The following is a 23,506-nucleotide window of genomic DNA, read 5'->3' on the forward strand; positions in this document are numbered from 1 at the left end:
AAGGAGCAGGTCCACACATTGCGCTTTTCAGCTAAACACAAAAGCTTTGGGGGGTGCGGGGGGGGGGGGGGGGGGGGGCGGTGGACAGCTATTCCCTGCTTCATTCCCCAGGACAATGCCTTGACCAGAGTCGGCCTGCCCAATTTGAACAAAAACGGACAGTTAACTGTTCCATGCAGCACTCTCAATGGCAATGCCTCCACCAATCAGAGGCAGCTGGCCAACCAATCAGCACCCTCACCTCATTCAATATAAACTGCCCCCCCCCTCCCTTTACTGTCGTTAATTTCTTGTGTCTATCCTGGTGAGTGTGAGATAAAAAGCATTGATAGCATGTCTCTTTTTTCAGCAAAATGCTTAAGATCTACGCCACCAAGTGACTACCGAGATTCTCCGATAATAAAAGCAGAAAATGCCGGATAAACTCAGCAGGTCTGGCACCATCTGTGGATAGAGAAACGGGGATAATGTTGAGTGCGTGCGATTCTTTGACAGAACCATTCTGTGGGTCACGTGGACTCGAAACGTTAACTCTGTTTTTCTCTCCAGGGATGCCGCCAGACCTACTGGGTTTATCCAGCATTTTCTGCTTTTATTTCACAGTTCCAGCATCTGCAGCATTTTGCTTTGATTAAAGAATCTCTTGTTCATTTTAACCTTCACCCCAGTGATCTCATAGACCCTCAATGTTACCTATGAGCAGTATGATCCATGGGCGGGCTTTGACTGGGTCGAACACCGTGTATTCTTCAATCAGCTCGGAGGTTTCCGACAGATCCGTATCACTCTCGATGGAGAACTGATGAATGGGAGGCAGACGATGGTAGCGCCGATAAGGAAAATTGGCACTGTCGGGCACAACTGCAAGAAGAAGAGCAGAGGTGGGCATGGAGGTCAGTCTTTATTAGTCAACTCATCAGCTGTTTGACATTTTACAATCCTTTCAACCATCTGACCAGACCTCTTTGCTCTTCCCCAACCTCCTTTCAAACCATTTTATATGTGAAGATGAAAACTCATGTCCAGAAAGCTCTCTTGATGTGATTGATTGTTTCCTTTGATGAATCTTGTTGACCTTGCTAATGCAGCTTCATTCTCAGTTGTCAGCTTTGCTTGCTTGATGTACACTTGTCCAATTTAGGGGATTGCAAGTTCAAGCCCCCAAAAGCGAACAAAGAACAATACAGCACGGGAACAGGCCCTTCGGCCCTCCAAGCCTGTACTGGTCATGATACCACCCTTGGCCCAAACCCTCAGCACTTCCTGAAATGAAATGAAATGAAAATCGCTTATTGTCACGAGTAGGCTTCAAATGAAGTTACTGTGAAAAGCCCCTAGTCGCCACATTCCGGCGCCTGTTCGGGGAGGCTGGTATGGGAATTGAACCATGTTGCTGGCCTGCCTTGGTCTGCTTTAAAAGCCAGCGATTTAGCCCTGTGTGCTAAACCAGCCCCTACACAGCTTCCTTGTGCCGTATCCCTCTATACCCATCCTATCTATGTGTTTGTCAAGATGCCTTTTGAATGCCGTTAATGTATCTGCACAACCTCCCCTGGCAACGCGTTCCAGGCACTCACCACCCTCTGTGTAAAAAAAAAACCTCCTCATACACCTCCTCTAAACTTTGTCCCACGGACCTTAAACCTATGCCCTCTGGTGACTGACCCCACCCACCCTGGGAAAGAGTGCCTGCCCATCCACTCTATCCATGCCCCATAATCTTGTGGACCTCTATCAGGTCTCCCCTCAACCTCCGTCTTTCTAATGAAAACAGTCAGAGTCCATTCAGCCTCCCCGCATAGTTAACAGCCTCCAGACCAGGCAACATTCTGGTAAACCTCCTCTGCACCCTCTCCAAAGCCTCCACATCCTTCTGGTAGCTCAGACACATAACCCAATTTGACACAAGGAACACTTCCTGCCCTTCAGAAAGTGGGGTGGATAAATGTGGTGTTATTCACATCTCCTGAAGAACTGGAACAGGCGGGTGAGGCTCCAGTTTATCCGGAAAAACAGTGTCTCCGAGAGTGCGGCCCTCCCTCACCACTGCACTGGAATATGAGGCTCCCCAATGCATCATGGCCGACACCAATGGGATTCCAGTTGTATTTAGTTTACCGATCTGCCTCTTCCTCCTCTCTGGAAAAGTCACTAATCCCCGAGTAGATTGGTTTGGAAAGTCTCCTGTCCCGGGAGGGGGGTGAGCAGATCATTTACCGTTTCTGAACAAGGGTCTCCTGGCCTGGCAACCGTTCAGAGGAGGCAACATCCTCTTCTCCTGGGCCACAAAGGTGTCCCACCGCACTCTCTCCGGCCCTCCGAGCTCCTTCACTTTCTTCAGGCAAGTTTCCAAGTATTCGACAGGGTTATCCGGTCTGTAGTACATTAACCCCGTGAGCATACTCTGTATAGAAGGAAACAGAATATACCATTGAGTTCCCCAATGTAATGCTGGGCTGTACGTCAGGAAATACTGCAAAGCTGTGATGATAGAATCACAATGGCACAGAGGGAAGCCATTCAATCCGTCCAGTCTATGCTGGCTTTCTCAATCCCATTCCCCCCATAGCCATACAAGTTAATTTCCCTTAGCTTTCTACTGAAATCATTGATGGTCTCTGCTTCCACTACCCTGCTAGGCAAAGAGTTCCAGATCATAACCATTCGCTGTGTAAAAAATGTTCTTCTTCACATTCCCCGCCTCCTGTATTTCTTGGCTAAAATCTTGGGCGGAATTCTTCCAAAAAATGACCCAGCGTCACTTCGGGTGGGAAAATTATTGTGAAGTCCCACTGCGATCCCCCACACTTGTTAATTTGTTTGGAGCCAGGAGTGATTCATGCCATGAATGCGATATGTGGGGCCTCGAAGACGCCAGCAAAGCTGGACCCTCAGAGATCGGGGGGGGGCCTTTTTAAAGGGTGCCCTGATCTTAGAAAAACCGCGGGTTCAATTCCCGTGCTAGCTTACCCGAACAGGCGCCGGAATGTGGCGACTAGGGGCTTTTCACAGTAACTTCATACTTGCGATTATAAAAAGATTATTATTATTATTATTATAGGTGTCAGTGGGCAGTTATAGGACATTGTCCAGCCATGTCTCTGACCACCCAGGGGCTACAAAGACCTCCGAGCCCTCCAGCGTGGTCATCACATCTAACCAGAGAATTCAACAGTAGCTGTAGAAAGTCCCCTTGCACCTTAATGTCAGAGTGGTGCTTGCTGCTTCTATGGTGGAAAAGTACCTCCAGTGCAGGCATGCTGTTCAGGCATCAGAGGTTGAAAAGTATCCACAGTGAAAAAGCACTCAGACAGAGCACCTGGTCTTCCCAGGAAGCACTTCAGAGTAAGAAAAAAATCCACTATAGAAAAAAATGCAGTCAGACAGGACACCTGTTCCAAAGAGGAAGCACTTGCTAGTTAATGGGCCGCTAAGTGCTATGAAAATAAACAAAGCTAACCACTTTTGAGATAGCCTTCAGCTGTCAATCAAGAAGCTTATAAAATGGGGAGGGAGGAAAAAGAGGGAGGGAGGATGGAGGAGAGGGAGGAGAGGGAGGAGAGAGAGGAGGGAGGGAGGGGAGAGAGGAGGGAGGGAGGGAGGGGAGAGAGGGAGGAGAGAGGGAGGGAGGGAGGGGGGAGGGAGGAGGAAAAAAAAAAGCTTATAAAATTCAATATGGTGTGAAATTCAATGTAAACAACCAAGTACAAAGGGATAAAAGCAGGCACCGTGCAACAGTGAAACCACAGAGCCTATTACTACTTCAAGGTGAGTGAAATGCCTCTCCAAGAACAAACTGCAGGATGGTGCTGTCCTGAGAGGATTTTCGGACAGACAGGCTGTGCTTTGCCCTGTTATGGGGTGTGAAACATGAGAGGTAAAGGGCACATAGACACGGTAACCCCACCACCTGCAGGGTCCCCTCCAAGTCACTCAATATCCTAACTTGGAAATGCATCACCGTTCCTTCACTGTCGCTGGGTGAAAATCCTGGAACTCCCTCCCTAACAGCACTGTGGGTGTATTTACACCTCATGGACTGCAGCAGTTCAAGAAGGCAACTTGCCACCATCTTCTCAAAGGCAATTAGGGATGGGCAACACATGCTGGCTGCCTACATCCTGTAAAAATGCATTCAAAAAACTGTAGTCCAGCACCATATTAAAATCCCCCCCCACCCCCCACTTCCATAATCAGCCGCTTCAAGTTCAGGTCTGGGATCTTTGCCAAAACCTGCCTCAGAAACTCCACATTGTCCCAGTTTGGGGCATACACTTTCACCAGCATCACGGGCTCCACCCTCCCACTCCCTGGATGCGCCCAGGGGCCTTGCCTTTTGGGACAATTGGGGGGGGGGGGGGGGGGGTGCTGAGGCAATGTTTGTCCAACAGCAAAGTTAGGTTTCAAGAGCTTGAATATGTGAGGGAGTCTTGTGCCTCAGTCGCTAGTGCCCCCTACCTCTGAGTCAGACGCTCTGGGTTCACGTCTCACTCCAGCGCAGGGTCGACCATGGTGGAGGAGTATTCATGGTTCTTCATGTTGACAATCAGCTTCTTACTCTTTCCAACATTTGCCACATATTCCCCACAAGGAACAGAAATGCTTGAGATACGAAACAAACAATGGACCAATCATAGGAATACTTTCAAGCGGAATTTCGAAATTTGTCCCCTCTTCTTATGAATTTGGGTTTATTTGTTAAGTTTCTAAACACCACATCATTGGGAACTGAACAGAGTGGAATTTTGAATGTCCCTGACATCAATTGCTGGCTCTTTTCTCATTAATTCTCCTCCTACATCTTCCTATTTGTGATTGCAGTAAAGTTCATGCTGCACCATGAGCAGTGGTGACATATCAAGAAACATTTTCCTGACATTTCCGCACCAGTCTTTCACTAACCTCCCCGAGCAGCTATGGAAAAGCCATCAGGATTGTTGCACAGAACAATACTCGTCAGAAACTATTAATATAATCTTCAGCGGAGGTGGTGGCGAGACAGGATGGCTGGTATTTCTAGAGAAATGTTGACATTCTTTGCAGCAGTCTCACTTTGAGACTTAAGTGCTCTACCCACAGGGCAGTCTGTCGCAGACATGACCTCCACCACGGATCGGGCAAGGATGCAGGTGCCAAATCCACCCCAGGCAGAACGGGGAGCAAACCCTGTGCTGTTGGCGGAAATCTGACCCACAGCAGCCATCCGGCCAACTCCCCCAAGGGTTTCAAGTTGCTTTGGCAACATACACGCGTGTGGTACTGTCCAGAGCTTTTCATCACATGGCTGACCAGGAATCTCTTGCATTCTTACCACCTGCCAATGATGCATGTTGGAACGATTTGCAGGTTGATACTCAACGGCTTTGGCTGGGACAACGCACCTTTCTCAGCCATCAGGTCCTGGAGTGGGTCTTGAACCCAAAGCTTCTGGCTCAGAGGCAGGGCATTCCGTACTGCACCACGAGACCGTCTCCTCTGGAGCTAGCCACCCTAATCCCATTCTGCTACTCTCTCTTTGTATCAAGGTTCTTTCTCTCCCAAAGGATTTTGTTTCCTTGATGAGCTTTGCAATGGACTGGGTACCAATGGCAACTTGCGGTAATCTCAGTTTTGTAGTTTTCAATTGACCCCCAAACCTCGACAGCTTTTTGGAAAAAAACATTTCCACTACCCTTATGTGAAGAAGTGGTTCGGAGCATCAGCCGTGAATGGGCTAGCTTTAAGCTGAAGTCTTCGATCTAGACTTCCCTTGCCAGAGGAAATTCTTTCTGTCTACCGTATCAAATCCTTCAAAACATGTTATGACCCTTTGAGTAAAAATATTTCTAACTTCCGCCATCCACGCTCCTGTTATCACTAATGGTTTTACGACCAACTTGGCACCCATCTCAAACAGGGAAAATGCAGTGGCATTCCCATGGTGGGGGACGTTTCTGATCCTCTTCTGGAACTTTATTTGGGACATTTCTCCCGGATTTGGTTGACTATTTAGGTATGAGAATGCATGCTAGATGTCCATCCCAATCATTCGTTATTGTCCCTTTCACTCTTATGTTTGCATTGGATTCCCCTCACTGTTCTTTCTCCATTTCGTACAGTCCTAGTTTCCAAACCCACCCCATACAAAGTCTATTGTCATAACTCCAAACCTTCAGGGTGATTTATTCAGATACCCTGGTTTATTTTGGGTGCATTCTGCACTAAAATCTGACACTCCCACCTTTGTTGACCTTCATTAGCTTCCCCCTTCCCAACATCTTGGGTGTAAAATTCTCATGCTTGCCTTCAGGGTTTCACTTCTTCCTACCTCGAGAATCTCACACAGTCCCACAACTTTTCCCTCTTCCCCATTCCTCTGAATCTGGCCTTGTGAAACATTGCCGGCTGTGAACCCCCCCCCCCCCCCCCCTCCTAGGGTTGCTGCTGCTGCTGACCTCCTAACGCTCCGCGAGATAGTCTAGGAACGGTTGCCACTGCCTGAAGAACCCCTGCACAGACCCTCGTAAGGCAAACTTTATCCTCTCCAGCTCAATGAACTCTGCCATATCATTTATCCAGGCTTCCACACTGGGGGGGGCTTCGCGTCCTTCCATAATAACAAGATCCTCCGCTGGGCTACCAGGGACGCAAAGGCCAGGATACCGTCCTCTTTCGCCTCCTGCACTCCCGGCTCGTCCGTTACCCCAAATAATGCCAACCCCCAACTCGGCTTGACCTGGACTTTCACCACCTTGGACATAGTCCTCGCAAGACCCCTCCAAAACCCATCCAGTGCCGGGCACGACCAGAACAGGTGGACGTGATTTGCGGACTCCCCGAGCACCTCCCACACCTGTCCTCCACCCCAAAGAACCTACTCATCCTCGCCCCTGTCATATGCGCTCTGTGAACAACCTTGAATTGTATTAGGCTAAGCCTGGCGCAAGAGGAGGATGAATTAACCCTACTCAGGGCATCAGCCCACAGACCCTCATCTATCTCCTCCCCAAGCTCCTCCTCTCACTTGCCCTTTAGCTCCTCTACCGCGGCCTCCTCCTCTTCTTTCAGCTCCTGGTAGATCGCCGAGACCCTGCCCTCTCCAACCCATACACCCAAAATCACCCTGTCCTGGGTCCCCTGTGCCAGGAGCAGCGGGAATTCCCTCACCTGCCGCCTCACAAACTCCCTCACTTGCATATACCTGAAAGCATTCACCGGGGGTAACCCAAACTTCTCCAGCGCCCCTAGGTTCGCAAACGTCCCATCTATGAACAGGTCCCCTATTCTCCTAATCCCTGCCCGATGCCAGCTCCGAAATCCCCCATCCATCCTTCCCGGGACGAACCGATGATTCTCCCGAATTGGGGACCCAACCGAGGCTCCCACCTCGCCCCCGTGTCATCTCCACTGCCCACAGATCTTCAACGTCGCCGCTACCACCGGACTTGTGGTGTACCTCGTCAGCGAGAGTGGCAGCGGTGCCGTCACCAGCACCCTCAGGCTCGTGCCCACACAGGACGCCATCTCCAACCTCTTCCACGCAGCCCCCTCTCCCTCCATTACCCACTTACGGATCATCGCCACATTGGCTGCCCAATAGTATCCGCACAAATTCGGCAGAGCCAGCCCCCCCCTGTCCCTACCCCACTCCAGAAACACCCTCTTTACTCTCGGGATCATATTTGCCCACACAAAACCCATGATGCTCCTGCTTACCCGTTTGAAAAAGGCCTTGGGAATCATAATGGGAAGGCACTGGAACACAAATAGAAACCTCGGGAGGACCAACATTTTCACCGACTGCACCCTGCCCCCCAGCGAGAGTGGCAGCACATCCCATTTTTAAAATCCTCCTCCATCTGCTCCACCAACCACGTCAAATTTAGTTTGTGCAGGGCCCCCCAACCCCCAGCCACCTGGATCCCTAAGTACCGAAAGCTCCTTTCCGCCCTTTTCAGCGGCAGGTCGTCTATCCCCCTTCCCTGGTCCCCTGGATGCACCACAAAGAGCTCACTTTTCCCTACATTCAACTTATACCCCGAGAAGTCCCCAAACTCCCTTAGGATCCGCATGACCTCCGCCATCCCCTCCACTGAGTCTGCCACATACAGCAACAGGTCGTCCGCATATAGCGACGCCTGATATTCCTCTCCTCCACGGACCAGTCCCCTGCATTTCCTGGCTCCCTTAGTGCCATGGCCAAGGGCTCAATTGCCAGTGCAAACAGCAAGGGGGACAGGGGGCACCCCTGCCTCGTCCCTTGGTACAGCCGAAAGTACTCCGACCGCCGCTGATTCGTAGCCACGCTTGCCACCAGGGCTCTATGTAACAATCTGACCCAGCCGATAAACCCCGCCCCGAACCCAAACCTCCGCAACACTTCCCAAAGATACTCCCACTCCACCCGGTCGAAAGCCTTCTCCGCGTCCATAGCTGCCACTACCTCCGCTTCTCCCTCCACCGAGGGCATCATAATCACGTTGAGGAGCCTCCGCACGTTAGTATTTAGCTGCCTGCCCTTTACGAACCCCGTCTGGTCCTCATGAATTACCCCCAGGACACAGTCCTCAATTGTCGTAGCCAGCACTTTTGCCAGCAACTTAGCATCCACATTAAGGAGCGAGATTGGTCTATACGACCCACACTGCAGTGGGTCCTTGTCCCGCTTCAGGATCAGAGAAATCAGCGCACCGGACATTGTTGGGGACAAGGTCCCCCCCTCCCTAGCCTTATTGAAAGTCCTCACTAGCAACAGGCCTAGCAGATCCGTGTACTTCCTATAAAACTCGACTGGGAACCCATCCGGCCCCGGGGCCTTCCCCGCCTGCATGCTCCCCAATCCTTTAACCAGCTCCTCCAGCCCTATTGGTGCCCCTAAACCAGCCACCTCCTGCTCCTCCACCCTCGGGAACCTCAGCTGATCGAAGAATCGTCGCATCCCCTCTTCTCCCGCTGGAGGCTCTGATCTGTACAAATCCCCATAAAAGTCCCTAAATACCTCATTTATTCTCACCGCACTCCGCACCGTATTCCCCCTCTATCCTTAATTCCACCTATCTCCCTCGCTGCCTCCCTCTTACGAAGCTGGTGTGCCAGCATCCAACTCGCCTTCTCCCCATACGTCGCCCACTGCGCTTTCCTCCACTGTGCCTCTGCTTTCCCAGTGGTCAGCAGGTCAAACTCCGTCTGGAGATTCCGTCGCTCCCTGAGTAGCCCCTCCTCGGGGGGGCCTCTGCATATCTCCTATCCACCCTTAAAATCTCCCCCACCAACCTCTCCCTCTCCCTCCCCTCTCTCTTCTCCCTATGGGCCCTAATGGAGATTAGCTCTCCCCTAACCACCGCCTTCAGCGCCTCCCAGACTACCCCCATCTGCACCTCCCCGTTGTCATTGGCCTCCAAATATCTTTCAATGCACCCCTGCACCCAACCACACACATCCTCCTCCGCGAACAGTCCCACATTCAGGCGCCACAACGGGCGCTGGTCCCTCTCCTCCCCCAACTCCAGCTTCACCCAGTGCGGGGCGTGGTCTGAGATGGCTATGGCCGAGTACTCCGTTCCCTCCACTTTAGAGATTAGCACCCTGCTCAGAACAAAAAAAAATCTATCCGGGAGTAGGCTCTATGGACGTGGGAAAATAATGAAAATTCCCTGACCTGGGGCCTGACCAACCTCCATGGGTCCACTCCTCCCATCTGGTCCATAAATCCCCTGTCATGATATTCAAACACACACATCATGATAGACACACCAACAGACAAATCAGAACACACACCACCACAACCAATCACAGAAAGATATAAAAGCACAAACACGACATCTGGTGGGCAGTATTAGCTGGAGACGAGGACCAGGACAGACCTGCTACACGACACACTCAGGGAGACAGCACGTGCAGAGTATCCAGAACGAACTGTATAAAAGAGTTAAAATAAAATAGAGTTGTACCACATACAACTGTGTTGGCTCATCTGTGCACCAGAGAACCCAACACCACATGGTACAGGAGTGGATCGATACCTGCCGGCATACCTCAGTGTACACAGACAACCAGCAGTGCCCAGGCAAAATGATAGAGCTCCCGGTTCCGCAGCCGCTCCAGTGCCACGGCGATCTCCGCGAAAACTGGCGGCGATTCCGGCAAGTGTTCGAATTGTTCCTGGTGGCAGCTGAACTCCAAGACCTGGATGATAGCGAAAAAATTGAATTTCTCCTCACCATCGCCAGTGCAAGGGCAAGAGAAATATTCACAAGGTTCAGGTTCTTCAGGAGGCAGCAAAGGTACGATTACCAGGCAGTCCTGGACAAATTCTCCAAGTACTGTGAAGAAAACGCAATCCAATCGGCAAGTAAAGGTAAGAAAAGCGGCAGTACTCACCTCGTGGCCGGGATCCCGGAGCCCGAATTCCCAGAGGCCGAAATCCCGGGCCTGAGAGAGGGCTGGGTCGAGGTCGGCGGCCATCTTGCTAAAGGTATCCCGCTAGCGCAGTTGCGCGAGCAGTGCGCAGAACCGGAAGTTTCGTTTGCGCATGCGCGAGATGCTGCGCATGCGCAGTCAAGAAAACGGCCATCGGTAAAGGAACAGCGATCTGAGCATGCGCAGTTGCTTCCTACGTGCTACATACCGAGCGTCAGGATGTCAGAGGCCCCAGACCGCACCAATTTAAAGGGGAAACGTCCCAAATCAAAAAAACAAAAATTTGTTAAAGCTGTAAAACAACCTTCCCTCACCTGGAATGACAGCACATTGCCGCAAATTGACCCAGGAGATGAATTTGACCTCCGAAGAAGCCTCCGACAAGCAGTTACCTACGCACAAGCCGATGATTCCGACCTCGAATACTTTGATGACGATCTTTACAGTGTTTCCGGACCTCGCGAGCCCAATGATAGCTCCGTGGTCCTATACGACTATGACTCGGACGAACCTTATCGTGTCGCACATTGGCGGCCCCCACATTGAATCCGACGCAGATGCGGATTCATTTTTCGGATTTGAGGATCTTCAACCCAGCCGATATGACGTCCCAACTTATCAGTACCGGATGATGCTGCAGCCTGACATTAACAGACAGGGAGCGGTGCAAGCACACGGAGAGTGCCCTGCTGCCACACAGAGCATGGTCCATGTCCCGCTCAACGTTCCCGACTCTACGAAAGAAGACATGCAAGACTCCAGAGCGCAGTCCTCGCATGAACCAGAAGTGACTCCAGAGTCACAAGCCTCCACAGCAAGCTCGTGGACAGTCCACAATTGCAGAAACGCAAGACTCCAGAGCGCAGTCCTTGCACGAACAAGAAGTGACTCCAGTGTCACAAGCCTCCACAGAGAGCTCATGGACAGCCTCCACGATAGAAGCAACGCAAGACTCCAATGTGCGGTCCTTGCAGGGACAAGACCATGAGGGTCTAGCAACCTCTCCTGACCAACCAGCGGCAGACGATGCAAGTCTGCCATGCTCACGTGAACAGCAAGAAGGCTATAACAGCCTACCATGCTCCACTACACAGCAGCATGACCATGACGGTCTCTCATGCTACAATGAAGGGCACAGCGCTGAAGACTGTTCCAGCCCAACTGAAGACAAGCCAAAGGAATCGCCTCTTCCAAGCCCGAAGAAAAAAGGTTTATGCGCTGACCTTCAGGATCATTATAGCCGAACAGAGATTAATAATGCTGCACGGTCACAGAAGGATGCTGAGGATTTGCTAAAGAAATTAATTGAATGTTTAACTTGCAAGGAGCAGACTGAGAATTGCCAGTGTTTTAGTACGGATCGAAAAAATGGACAAGACATTGATCCTCAGGTAATGGAAATAACACAACCTGAATCATATCTACAGCAGGGACAAATGTCTCCCTTCAACACAACGCCGCAAAGTCCCAACTTCGGAGACCAGCAGTTAGTCATTAATGACTCTTCAAACCTTGAGGGGAACATTAATTGCATTGAACCTATACACACTCCACTGATAAATGAGCAGAACATTGGAGCAAGAATCCTGAGGACACCGACATCGAGTAGCCAGATAACGAATTTAAAACCCGCAGCAGTTTCAAGTGAACCAAGTGTGCTTTCCACTAATGGTGAAGATGCAGATAAGGTCGACCCGATTATCCATTGTACCATAATAACCCCAGAGATTAAGCAGTTATGTATGGGGAGTATAATGTGGGCAATTGAGAACAGTAAAAGAGAGACTGTGACCATGCCAGTCCCAGCAAAATCAGACCCAGAGACCCTTAAGGCATGTACATTAGACAAAGATACATATGAGGTACCTGAGAAGAAAAGTGAAACGGAATGTTCTTTGGAAAATAGTACAATGTCGATAGAAACATTGGATCCTATATTCGAGACCATACATATGGGAGAATTTGGGGGTAATAAACAAGGTTCTGCAATGTCTGGGGGAAGATTTAAAATTCCAAAGAAGAAAAGCCCAAATGAAGGACAACGGCAAGACAATGACAGTCCACCGACATGGTTTGCACCACCAGATGAAAACTCTGACAATTTACCCAACCCTAGTGAACAGCAAGCTGCTAATGAGGATCTATCCATGGGATGTGAGACGAGTGATGACAGCATCCCACTTCCCATGCAAAAAGATGCAAGGTGACAGACCTCGCCTAGTGCGTACCGAGGCACTCGACGATCATGGTGGGACCACTGACGACTGCGGTGGCGGCGCACCGCTTCCACCCTCGATGGCTCGAGCCTCTCCACTGGTCGGTGCATTCCTGCATGTTCCGACTCCAGAAGTGCAGCTTCAGGGAATCTCGGCTGCCTCCAGTGAACCTGTTGGGACTCCGGACGGGGAGCATCGACGGAAGGCAGACCGGACTCCAGATGGGGAGCAGCCAAGCGCCGACTCTGATTCGCGCACGCCAGACCTTGCTCCGGACGGGTGGTGTCGCGGCCTCGGTGATGGCACGCTCAGGGTGACGGCGGATGCCACGGCGACAGGGAATGGATCGCGTGGCAGACCCACTGGGTCGGCAGTGGCGACCAGCACTGGCGGTCCAAGACGGACACACCAATTCGCGCCATCACCAGACGTTGATGCAAGCAACAATTCTCTCTCCAAGGCGACATGCTTCGACGTTTCTCTGCGGAGTCGCCCTTCCGGCACAGCAGGTGGCCGGAACCAGCGTGCACGGTCTCGGCCAACTTCCACATCTGGCACAGTCATCGCCTTGCATGATATTAGTGATGGTGCTTCTTCGATGGCAACGACCCATTGGCTACAAGATGCCGTCCACCACAAACATAAAAAGAAAAAAGACTCCACCTTGTTCCTGGCATGCAGGGCGGATGGATTGGTGCGTAGGCGCAATCAGCGAGCTTTGCGCCGCCTTCCACACTCGCAACTGAACCGTACGCACACGCCGGATCCTCCACTGGTTCCCAAGGATGACTTTGTGGAGATGCCACGGATCATGCCCCTTCCATCGCCACCAGAACCAAACCACAGCCAAGGCAACACTAACAATGATGTTGAATGTTATATTTGCACGAATGAAAAACCAAGCACTGCACGAAGTACAACAAATGGAAAAGTAGAGACTTCGGCAACAGCATCACCTCCAACAGTCCAAGGTGAACCAGTGTGACCCCAAATCTCCACAGCTGAACCGGCTTGAGGACCAGCCCATTCTTGAGGCGGTCACCCATTAGACTGGACTTATAACGCTGTTCATACGTTCAAAAAGTCAAACACTTCTGTATTATAACCTGTTGTTGTTTATCGTTCCAGATATAGTCTGACCGGACCACTGTTCAAGTTGTTTTTTTTTCTCGCATTCATGTTTTGTTATGGTACAACCTTGTTAGTGTGACGCACCCGACATCGCCCCATGTAAATAGTTACGTCATATACACACGCTGTACACAACACACACTCTTAGATGCACTCACGACACGATTATATTTATACCCACGTAGGCACATATCTTTGTAAAAAGGGGGGGGATGTCATGATATTCAAACACACACATCATGATAGACACACCAACAGACAAATCAGAACACACACCACCACAACCAATCACAGAAAGATATAAAAGCACAAACACGACACCTGGTGGGCAGTATTAGCTGGAGACGAGGACCAGGACAGACCTGCTACACGACACACTCAGGGAGACAGCACGTGCAGAGTATCCAGAACGAACTGTATGTAAAAGAGTTAAAATAAAATAGAGTTGCACCACATACAACTGTGTTGGCTCATCTGTGCACCAGAGAACCCAACACCACATCCCCTAAGCACCTTGGCCGCAGCCGGCCTCTTACCCGTCCTGGACATAGAGCGATCCAATGCTGGGTCCAGCACCGTGTTGAAATCCCCCCCCATTATCAAGCTTCCTACCTCCAGGTCCGGAATCCGACCCAGCATGCGTTTCATAAATCCGGCATCATCCCAATTCGGAGCATATACATTTACCAGTACCACCCGCACCCCCTGCAGCCTCCAGTCCCCCAGACGGCGGACCCTGCCCCAACCACCTCTCCTACTTCCAGCTCCCCTTTGGCCAATGCAGCAGCAACCCTCTTCCCCCCCTTTACCCCCCCTAGATCCACATCTAGCCCTTTTGCTCCCCCCATACCACTCCCGTAAGTCAGCTGACTCCTGCTGACCCCGGCCTCTCCCCGCATTCCATCGACCCCCTCCAGTGTGAGAATCCCCCCTCCCCCTCCCTGGCAGTCAGTGTGCGCCCCCCTCCAGCACCACCCATCCTCCTCCCGGCCCCCCACCCCAGTCCTTCTCTAGCGCAGGAAAAAGCCCGCGCTTTCCTGAGCTGGCCCCGCCCCCTCTGGCGCAGCTCCTTTTGTGGCCTTACCCCAATTCCCCTCCCCGGGCCGCCACTCCCCCTCTTCCCTCGTGGGGGTCTGCCCCTCTAGCACCAACGCACACACTCTCTCACAGTCTCCCCATCAAATCCCTTCACCCATCCCCACCCAGCACCCTAACAAAAAGTACATTCCCCAAACGTAGCAAACACAGCAAACATCCCCCCACACCAAATCCTCAATCTGAGTCCAACTTTTCAGTCCGTATGAAGCTCCATGCCTCATCAGGCGTTTCAAAGTAGCGGTGTCGATTCTGGAACGTGACCCACAGTCGCGCTGGCTGCAGCATACCGAACTTCACGCCCTTTCAATAGAGCATCGCCTTGGCCCGATTAAAACCAGGGGCGAGATTCTCCGACCCCTCGCCGGTTGGCGGCCCCCCCCCCCCCGCGCGATTCTCCGGCCCGAAGTCCCGCCGCTAAAATGCCTGTCCCGCCGGCATAAATTAAACCACCTACCTTACCGGTGGGACAAGGCGGCGCGGGCGGGCTCCGGGGTTCTGGGGGGGGGGGGGGGGCACGGGGCGATCTGGCCCCGGGGGCTGACCCCACCGTGGCCTGGCCCGCGATCGGGGCCCACCGATCCGCGGGCGGCCCTGTGCCGTGGGGGCACTCTTTCCCTTCCGCCTCCGCCACGGTCTCCACCATGGCGGAGGCAGAAGAGACTCCCTCCATTGCGCATGCGTGGGAATGCCGTCAGCGGCCGCTAACGCTCCCGCGCATGCGCCGCCCGGAGATGTAATTTCCGCGCCAGCTGGTGGGGCACCAAAGGCCTTTTCCGGCGCCGACCTAGCCCCTTAAGGTTGGGGCTCGGCCCCCCAAGATGCGGAGCATTCCGCACCTTTGGGACGGCGCGATGCCCGACTGATTTGCGCCGTTTTGGGCGCCAGTCGGCGGATATCGCGCCGTTTCCGGAGAATTTCGCCTCAGCTCTTTTCTTAGCCACCTCTGCACTCCAGTCCTGGTAGATTCGGATCTCCGTATTCTCCCACCTACTGCTCCGCTCCTTCTTGCCCATCTCAGGACACACTCTCTGTCCATAATGCGGTGAAATCTCACCACTACAGCCCTTGGCAGCTCGTTGGCCTTGGGTCTCCTTGCTAGGACCCGGTGAGCCCCATCTAGCTCCAGAGGCCTCGGGAAGGCTCCCACGCCCATCAGCGAATTGAGCATCGTGCTCACATATGCCCCGACATCGGGCCCCTCCACTCCCTCAGGGAGACCCAGAATCCAAAGTTTCTTCCTCCTCAACCTATTCTTCAGGTCCTCAAATCTTTCCGCCCACCTCTTGTGCAGCGCCTCGTGCACCTCCACCTTCACTGCCAGGCCCAAGATTTTGTCCTCGTTCTCGCCGGCTGTGCTTATAAATGTCTAGTCCCCAAAGCATTTCTTCCGCAATGCTTTCCACCACCTTTAAGCTTCTCAAGAAGATCTCACATCATTGATCCAGTTTGTGCTCATTTTTCTATTCAAATATATCTGCTATTGGCCTGGAATCTGTGCCGATATGCACATCAATGTATATGGTTATCTACCAATATATAGTTATCGGTACAACCTCCGACCAGCAGGTGGCAATAGAGATCCACCATATGACTCGAGAGATTCAGCTGTTCGTAGAGAGTCATATTAGAGAATAGTCGCACTAGAAGTAGCTCCAGGAGAATTCATTTATTAGTTACCATTTGTATCATAGTTCATTAGTTACCTTTCCACGTGTCCACCTTGTTAATAAATCATCTTACTAGTCAAAGAACTAGATGTTCTGTGTTGATCTCTACTACGGCCATAACACAGAACATAACAGAATCCATGTTTTTGACTACACCAAGGCGACGTCCTTTGGGAAGTTCTGTCCTATTGTAAAGACAAAATATAATGGCAGTTGCTGTAACCAATTGCATCCTGGCCAATATTTATGCCTTCAACCCGCATTACAAAAATGATTTGGCCGTTAGGGGTTTGTGGGATCCTGCTGTGCACAGGTTGCAATTCAGCATTTCCACCATTGCAACAGTGACTTCACTTGAAAAGAGCTTTTTGTTTGTTGTACAGCGAGTTGGGACATCCTGAGGTCATGAAATATGCAAGTCTTCCTTTTGCCTTTCCCCAGTTCCGGTTCAGTACCCCTCAAACTGGCACCCACATAGTACCGCAAACTGAAAGTCAGCAGAGACAGAGACATTCTCGGTGGGTTCTGTGGCCAACAAACACAGAAACACAAAGAAAAGCAAAGTAAGAAAAGAAAGACAAGCTGCCTACTTTAAAGTCATTCATAGTTAATGTTGGTTCTGTCGAAGTAACAGTGCATACTCCGGAAACTCCTCAATACCTATCCATCTTCATAATGATCGTGCCTCAGGCCATGGTTTTCAGTAGTGAATTTCCAATTTACTTTCATTGGGACGGGAGGTTTTGTTGTAATATTTGACTATTCAATCTGGACTCAAGCAGTAAGAAGGTGTCATTATCCACCGTCCACCATAGTCCAAAGATGTGCAGGTTAGGTGGATTGGCCGTGATAAATTGCCCTTAGTGTCCAAAATTGTCCTTAGTGTTGGGTGGGGTTATTGGGTTATGGGGATCGGGTGGAGGTGTTGACCTTGGGTAGGGTGCTCTTTCCAAGAGCCGGTGCAGACTCGATGGGCTGAATGGCCTCCTTCTGCACTGTAAATTCTATGATTATAATGCTCCATTGAATGGATTGTCTCTTTTTTGTCTCTCCGTCTCCAACTCTCCCTTACTTACACCAGTGGCTTTTCCAACGCCCTCCGTCTCTTCAAAGGTTCCCAGTTTCCTCTCCGCCCTGGATGGCCAATCTCTCTACTTCGTCACCCCCACCAGGGTGAGCTGAGAGTTTACCACTTCTTCCTCCAATGAAGACCTAATGAGTTCCCTCCACCACCACCCGCCTCCTCTGCTTGAATGAATTTGCGCCCACGTTGAACACCACTCACTCCCTCCAAATAAATGTTGTTGCTACGGGTACTAGCTACGAGGAACATTTTAGTTCCACTCGCACCCTCTCACTCACCTCTTTTTCTGGTATGTTGATGACTTTATTGGTGCCATTTCTTGCTCTCACCCGGAACTAGAAAATCTCATTGACATGTCTTCCAATTTCTACCATTTTCTCACTTCACCTGGTCCATCACCGACTCTCACTTTCCTCAACATCTGGGGATAGGCTACCAGCAATATTCGCCACAAACCCATTGACTACCAGTTACTATGCCTCCTCACATCCCACTTCCTGAAAGTCCCCCATTCCGTTCTCCAAGTTCCCCAGTCTCTGTCACATCCATTCTAATGTAAAACTTCCAGAATAGTGTTTCCAATATGTCTTCCTTTTGTTATGGCCCAGGGTTTAGAGAACCCCAAAGTGTATCGTGGAGTTCACCTGACCCACAACTTTTAATAGATTGGGGTATGGGGAGCACACGGCCCACTCTACAGGTGTGGTACAGCAGAAATGGAAAAGTATTTTTTAAAGCAAAACAATGTTTATTCTATGAACTCAAGTTAACCTTTTTAAAACATAGTGAACATCTTAGCAACCATTAATTCAAATACAAATCCCAAAGAATACAACACTAAGTAATCCTTAATAACTTCCCAAACAACATACACAAGACAGAAGAAACACCTTTTAACAGAAGCACATCAGGTTTACATTCACTACTGAAAATATTTATAATTCTGAATTCACCAAATGATCAAGAGATAGTCTTTTCATGGTAGAGAGATCAACAGTACACCTGCTCTGCCTGGCTTCAGCTCCAACACTGAAAACGAAACTAAAACACAACCTGCAGCAAACAGCCTAAAACAAAAGTAAAAAGCTGACAGACAGCCCAGCTCAACCCACACTCTGACCTCACAGATAAACACCCATTTCTTAAAGGTACATTTCTTAAACACCCATTTCGTAAAGGTACTCTCACATGACACTTTTTCTAGATCATAATTGGCAGTGTCAAGGGTGGCACGATGGCACAGTGGTTAGCACTGCTGTCTCACTGTGCCGAGGTCCCAGGTTCAATCCCAGCCCTGGGTCACTGTCCGTGTGGAGTTTGCACATTCTCCCCGTGTTTGTGTGGGTCTCACCCCCACAACTCAAAACATGTGCAGGGTAGATGGATTAGACATTGCCCCTTAATTGGGGGGAAAAAAATTGGATACTCTAAATGTAGTTTTAAAAAAAATAATTGGCAGTGTCCAATCTCTTTCACACACTTCTGCGCTCACCCCTTCCACTCCCTCCCAGAACATGGTAGGTCCCCTTGTACTCACCTGCCGTCCCACCAACCTCCATATTCAACAGATCTTCGCCTACCATTTCCACCAGCATAATGTCACCATCATGATCATCCCCCCCTCCCCCCGCAGCATTCTAAATGGACCATTCCACTGCTCCATGTCTGCCATCCCCAACATTCCCTCCCAGTCCTCCAACACCTTTCCATGCAAGCTCAGGAAATGCAACACCTCCCTTCTCACCATCCAAGGCCCCAAATGTTTCTTCCAAGTGAAACCGCAATTTATTAGCACCAAGTTCCATTGAGTGCACTGTATTCCCTGCTCGCAGTGTGCTCTCCTCTGCATTGCAGAGATCAAACACTGGCTGCTTTGCGGAACACCCCTGATTCAGTCTTCAAGCTGAGTTTCCAATCGTTTTAATTGTCCACCTTGCTCCTATTCTGACCTTTCTGTCCTTGCCCTGCTCCACTCTTCCAATGAAACTCAGTGCTAACTCGGATATCAGTGCCTCTTTTTCCAACCGGCCACTTTACAGCCTTATGAGTTCATCGATTTTAGACCATAACCTCTGCCCCCATTTCCTTTGTTTATTTTGCTTTCAGCTCTTCAGGATCCTGTCATTCACACCTCCTTGAGGCACATCTTTTATTTCTTTACTTGTCCCTTTCATAGAATCCCTACTGTGCAGAAGGAGGTCATTCGGCCCATCGAGTCTGTACCAACCCGCTGAAAGAGCGCCCTGCCTTTTTCTTTTATAAATTTAGAGCACCCAATTATTTTTTTCCCCAATTAAGGGGCAATTTGACGTGCCCAATCCACCTGCCCTGCACATCGTTAGGTTGTGGGGGTGAGACCCACGCAGACACGGGGAGAATGTGTGGACTCCACATGGACAGTGACCCGGGGGCGGGATCGAACCTGGGTCCTTGGCACCGTGATGCAGCAGTGCTAACCACTGCACCACCGTGCTGCCTGAAAGAATACCCTACCTAGGCCCACTCCCCCACCCTATCCCTCGTAACCCCACCTAAGCTGCACATCTTTACCACTCCCTTGTCCCTTTGGTCGTGTACCATGAAATCTTTTGTTGCTTAATCTCTCCCGTCCTCCACCCTGTAATGTTCTTTGATTACATTGATGTTGAATTTTGATGTGGTAGTGTTAACAAAGAACATTAAACTTTGTTTTACAACAAAACTATTTATCACTAACACTAGTCTAAAGGATTACTATAATGTCTAAGATTAATACAGTTGGAAATAATGGTCTAACACTAACTTACACTGAGATACTACAGAGCTACTCTAATATGCGGCTGCTATCAACTCCTTACAAACACCTTGCCCTGGGTCACGTGCCTGCATACTCGCACCATCTGCTGGTCGGATGCTAGAACTACAACAGTAAAACATATAACTTACAGTACACATACAGATGGTAATGATCTGCTAATATTATATACAGATGATAGTCTACCTATCATCACACACCCTATCACAGACCTTCCTTTTGTCCTTTTCCCCCACCCACCCTTTGGTTAAAAACTGATCACATTTCTAACTTTTTCCAGTTCTGGTGAAAGGTCAGAGATCTGAAATGTTAATTCTGTTTCTCTCTCCATGGGTGCGGCCTGTCCTGCGGAGAATTGCCAGCCGTTTCTGACTATATTAACCTCTGGTTTGTTTAATTTTTGTAATAGCAGAAAGGCCGACTTTGCTGATGCTGCAAATGCGGAAGGTCCACTTGGCGCACATGTAGTTACAGAGCCTGTGACATCACTGCCAGCAACCTCCCAGGTGGTCCTTCATGAGGACCTCCCAGGAACTACCTTCATTAAAGACGGTGCAGATCAATCTCAGCCGGAACAGAAAGTTACAACTTAAACTGCAAAGTATATCCTTGTCTCTAAAAACAAAAACAAAAAAAAAAAAATCACAATTGTCCTGATCAATAAAAGTGTTAATATTCAAGCAGATTTTGCATCAGATCATTATTGCACGGGATTATGATGGTTCCTGGTTTAACTGTTTCAAGATGTGACTGCAAAGCAGAGATTTTCTAATTGAATGGGAGACTGATCGTTATTTTGATACTTTAAACGATCAGTGTGCAGCTTTTACTCTGTATCTTTCCTGGCAGCACGGTAGCTAGCACAATTGCTTCACAGCACCAGGGTCCCAGGTTCGATTCCTGGCTTGGGTCACTGTCTGTGCGGAGTCTGCACATCGTCCCAGTGTGTGCCCGGGTTTCCTCCGGGTGCTCCGGTTTCCTCCCACAGTCCAAAGATGTGCAGGTTAGGTAGATCGGCCATGCTAAATTGCTCTTAGTGTTCAAAATTGCCCTTCGTGTTGGGTGCGGTTACTGGGTTATGGGGATAGGGTGGAGGTGTGGACCTTGGGTAGGGTGCTCTTTCCAAGAGCCGGTGCAGACTCGATGGGCCGAATGGCCTCCTTCTGCACTGTAAATTCTATGTAAAATATACAAGGCAGCTTCCTCAGCTCAAAGTGCAGGAGTGGGGTGAAAATGGGGGCTCAAGCGAAAGGCAGTGAGGTGTTCGGACAGGGGCAACAAGCAAGAGGCACCGGGTGGATGGCAAGTGGGAGGCAGCGAGGGCTCCGGAGAGGGACAGCGAACAAAGGCTGGCAGGTGCCTGGGCCAGTGGTAGATAGGGCAGCACAGCAGCAAATCAGTATTGGCATCAGTTGATGGGTGCACAACAATGGCTTCAGCAGCAGGAAAAGCCATGCATGTGCCAGCGGGCACAGTAGGTGCTAAGTGCATGTGCACAGCCGGCCCTGTTCGGATCAGGCATTTCAGTGTTCTGGAAAAACCTTTGATCTGACTGCACAAATCGTCCATCTCGTTTCAACAATGTCATTTCTCTGAATGGGTTAAATAACACTGAGAAACGAAGGCTTGGGTTTGCAGAGGTCCGTAAAATAATAATAAAAATAGTCCAGAGAATGTCACGTGCAAGTGAGTACTCAGCAGGTAATTCGCTTACTGGGAAAGAATAATCACCATGGTGACAGGTTGTGATGGCAATACAAATAAGCCAAGTAATCAGAATTCATAACACAGTTAAAATAAAATAATAAAAGGATTGCACAAACGTGAACATTTTAGTTTACAAATATCTGGAGGGAACTCGTGTGTCTGTGGGAAGCTTTCTTTATTAGTTACATTTTAAACTGACTTGTGCCTGTTAATCATGTTGGCAATGGCAGGACCTCTTCTTACAGACTCAGCCAATAAGCGGCTTGTGTCGGATGTGACCCGATTGGATCTGGGTGTCATTAACAGGTAAATCTCTACCCACATTTAAAAACCAGCTCAGTTGGCATGCACACGTATCCTTACTGGCTTACATCGGTCTGATCACTGGCTGCATCAGTGAAAAATTGTTGCCAAATGGCTCCTCTAAGTAATTACTCGTCCCTTCAAAGCAATTTCATATTATGGATATTATGTGTTAAGTATTATGGGGCCGGGGGGTTGGTGTGTGATGACTAATTCATTTGAAAAGTAGCCCTTCAACCAAAAAAAAGTTTGAGAATGATTGGTGGAACTCCACTCTCCCCCCCCCCCCCCCCCCCCCCCCAAAAAAACATCTTTCAGAATCTGGTACAGTTTCCCAGTCAGAAACTGAACAAAAAACTCGTGTGCTGTGACCAAAATCGCGATGGAGGAACTTACTTATTTGCAACTGTTGATGAAATAAGCGGATCTCCCCTAAATTAGCGAAGTAACAACACGTTTTCCCAAATAGACAAGATAATTTCTAAACCGCTCCAGGTGTTCAGTTTTAATGCTCATTGGAGACCGAACTTTTAAACTTTGGAAGGCTTTTCGTTTTGTTTTTGCCAACAGCAGGAACTGGTCCCCGACTCCTCTCTCTGTCCCCCACCACATTCTCCAACTCACCTCAAACAGCTGGGGGATCTGCCTTTTGGACAGGTAGTCCTTCGCCTCGGCTGTGTTCATCGTCGCCTGCAGATGGGTCGCTCCCTTGACCTGTGCTGTGTGCCGTTCAGGTGCAAGGCAGCAGGTTTAGACACACCCTTCCCAACCAGACAGCTACCTCCTACCTGATGTGCTCTCCCGGCTGTTTCTGCACATCCTTTTATACTAACCACCTCCCAGCCCCGAGTCTTCACGGTGTGAGTGAAGGAACCGCCTCTTCAATTCTCTCTCCTCGCCTTGTGTCAGCTCCTGACCTTCAAGCTTTTATGCCGGTTAATAGGTGGGACCGAGCTCCCTTTAAAAGAGACACAATGTAAACCTGCCTAAATGGTAGCACCGTCAGCAGGGGCGCAATTCTGCTGATTATATTGGACAAAAGTTCATTTAAAAAAATCAAAATATGAAATCTTCTTTCACCAATGGTCGCTGATTTGTCAACATCGCC

At 49.9% G+C, this 23,506-nt stretch overlaps 1 protein-coding gene across 2 annotated transcripts in view; it reads right to left on the bottom strand.

Moving 5' to 3' along the window:
• ak5 (adenylate kinase 5) overlaps window positions 1-23,306 on the bottom strand; it is a 123,480-nt gene extending 100,174 nt beyond the window's left edge. For both annotated transcript variants that reach the window (XM_072510415.1, XM_072510414.1), the window contains exons 1-3: window positions 23,023-23,306; window positions 2,218-2,404; window positions 694-861 (exon numbers count right to left, since the gene is read on the bottom strand). In XM_072510415.1, the coding sequence (XP_072366516.1) occupies window positions 694-861; window positions 2,218-2,404; window positions 23,023-23,082 (415 nt within the window). In that variant the 5' untranslated portion in view covers window positions 23,083-23,306. The remainder of the gene's footprint in view (window positions 1-693; window positions 862-2,217; window positions 2,405-23,022) is intronic.
• Between the last annotated feature and the right edge of the window lie 200 nt (window positions 23,307-23,506).

The sequence above is a fragment of the Scyliorhinus torazame genome, chromosome 7, assembly GCF_047496885.1.
Source record: "Scyliorhinus torazame isolate Kashiwa2021f chromosome 7, sScyTor2.1, whole genome shotgun sequence".
In the NCBI taxonomy this organism is placed as follows: Eukaryota; Metazoa; Chordata; class Chondrichthyes; order Carcharhiniformes; family Scyliorhinidae; genus Scyliorhinus; species Scyliorhinus torazame.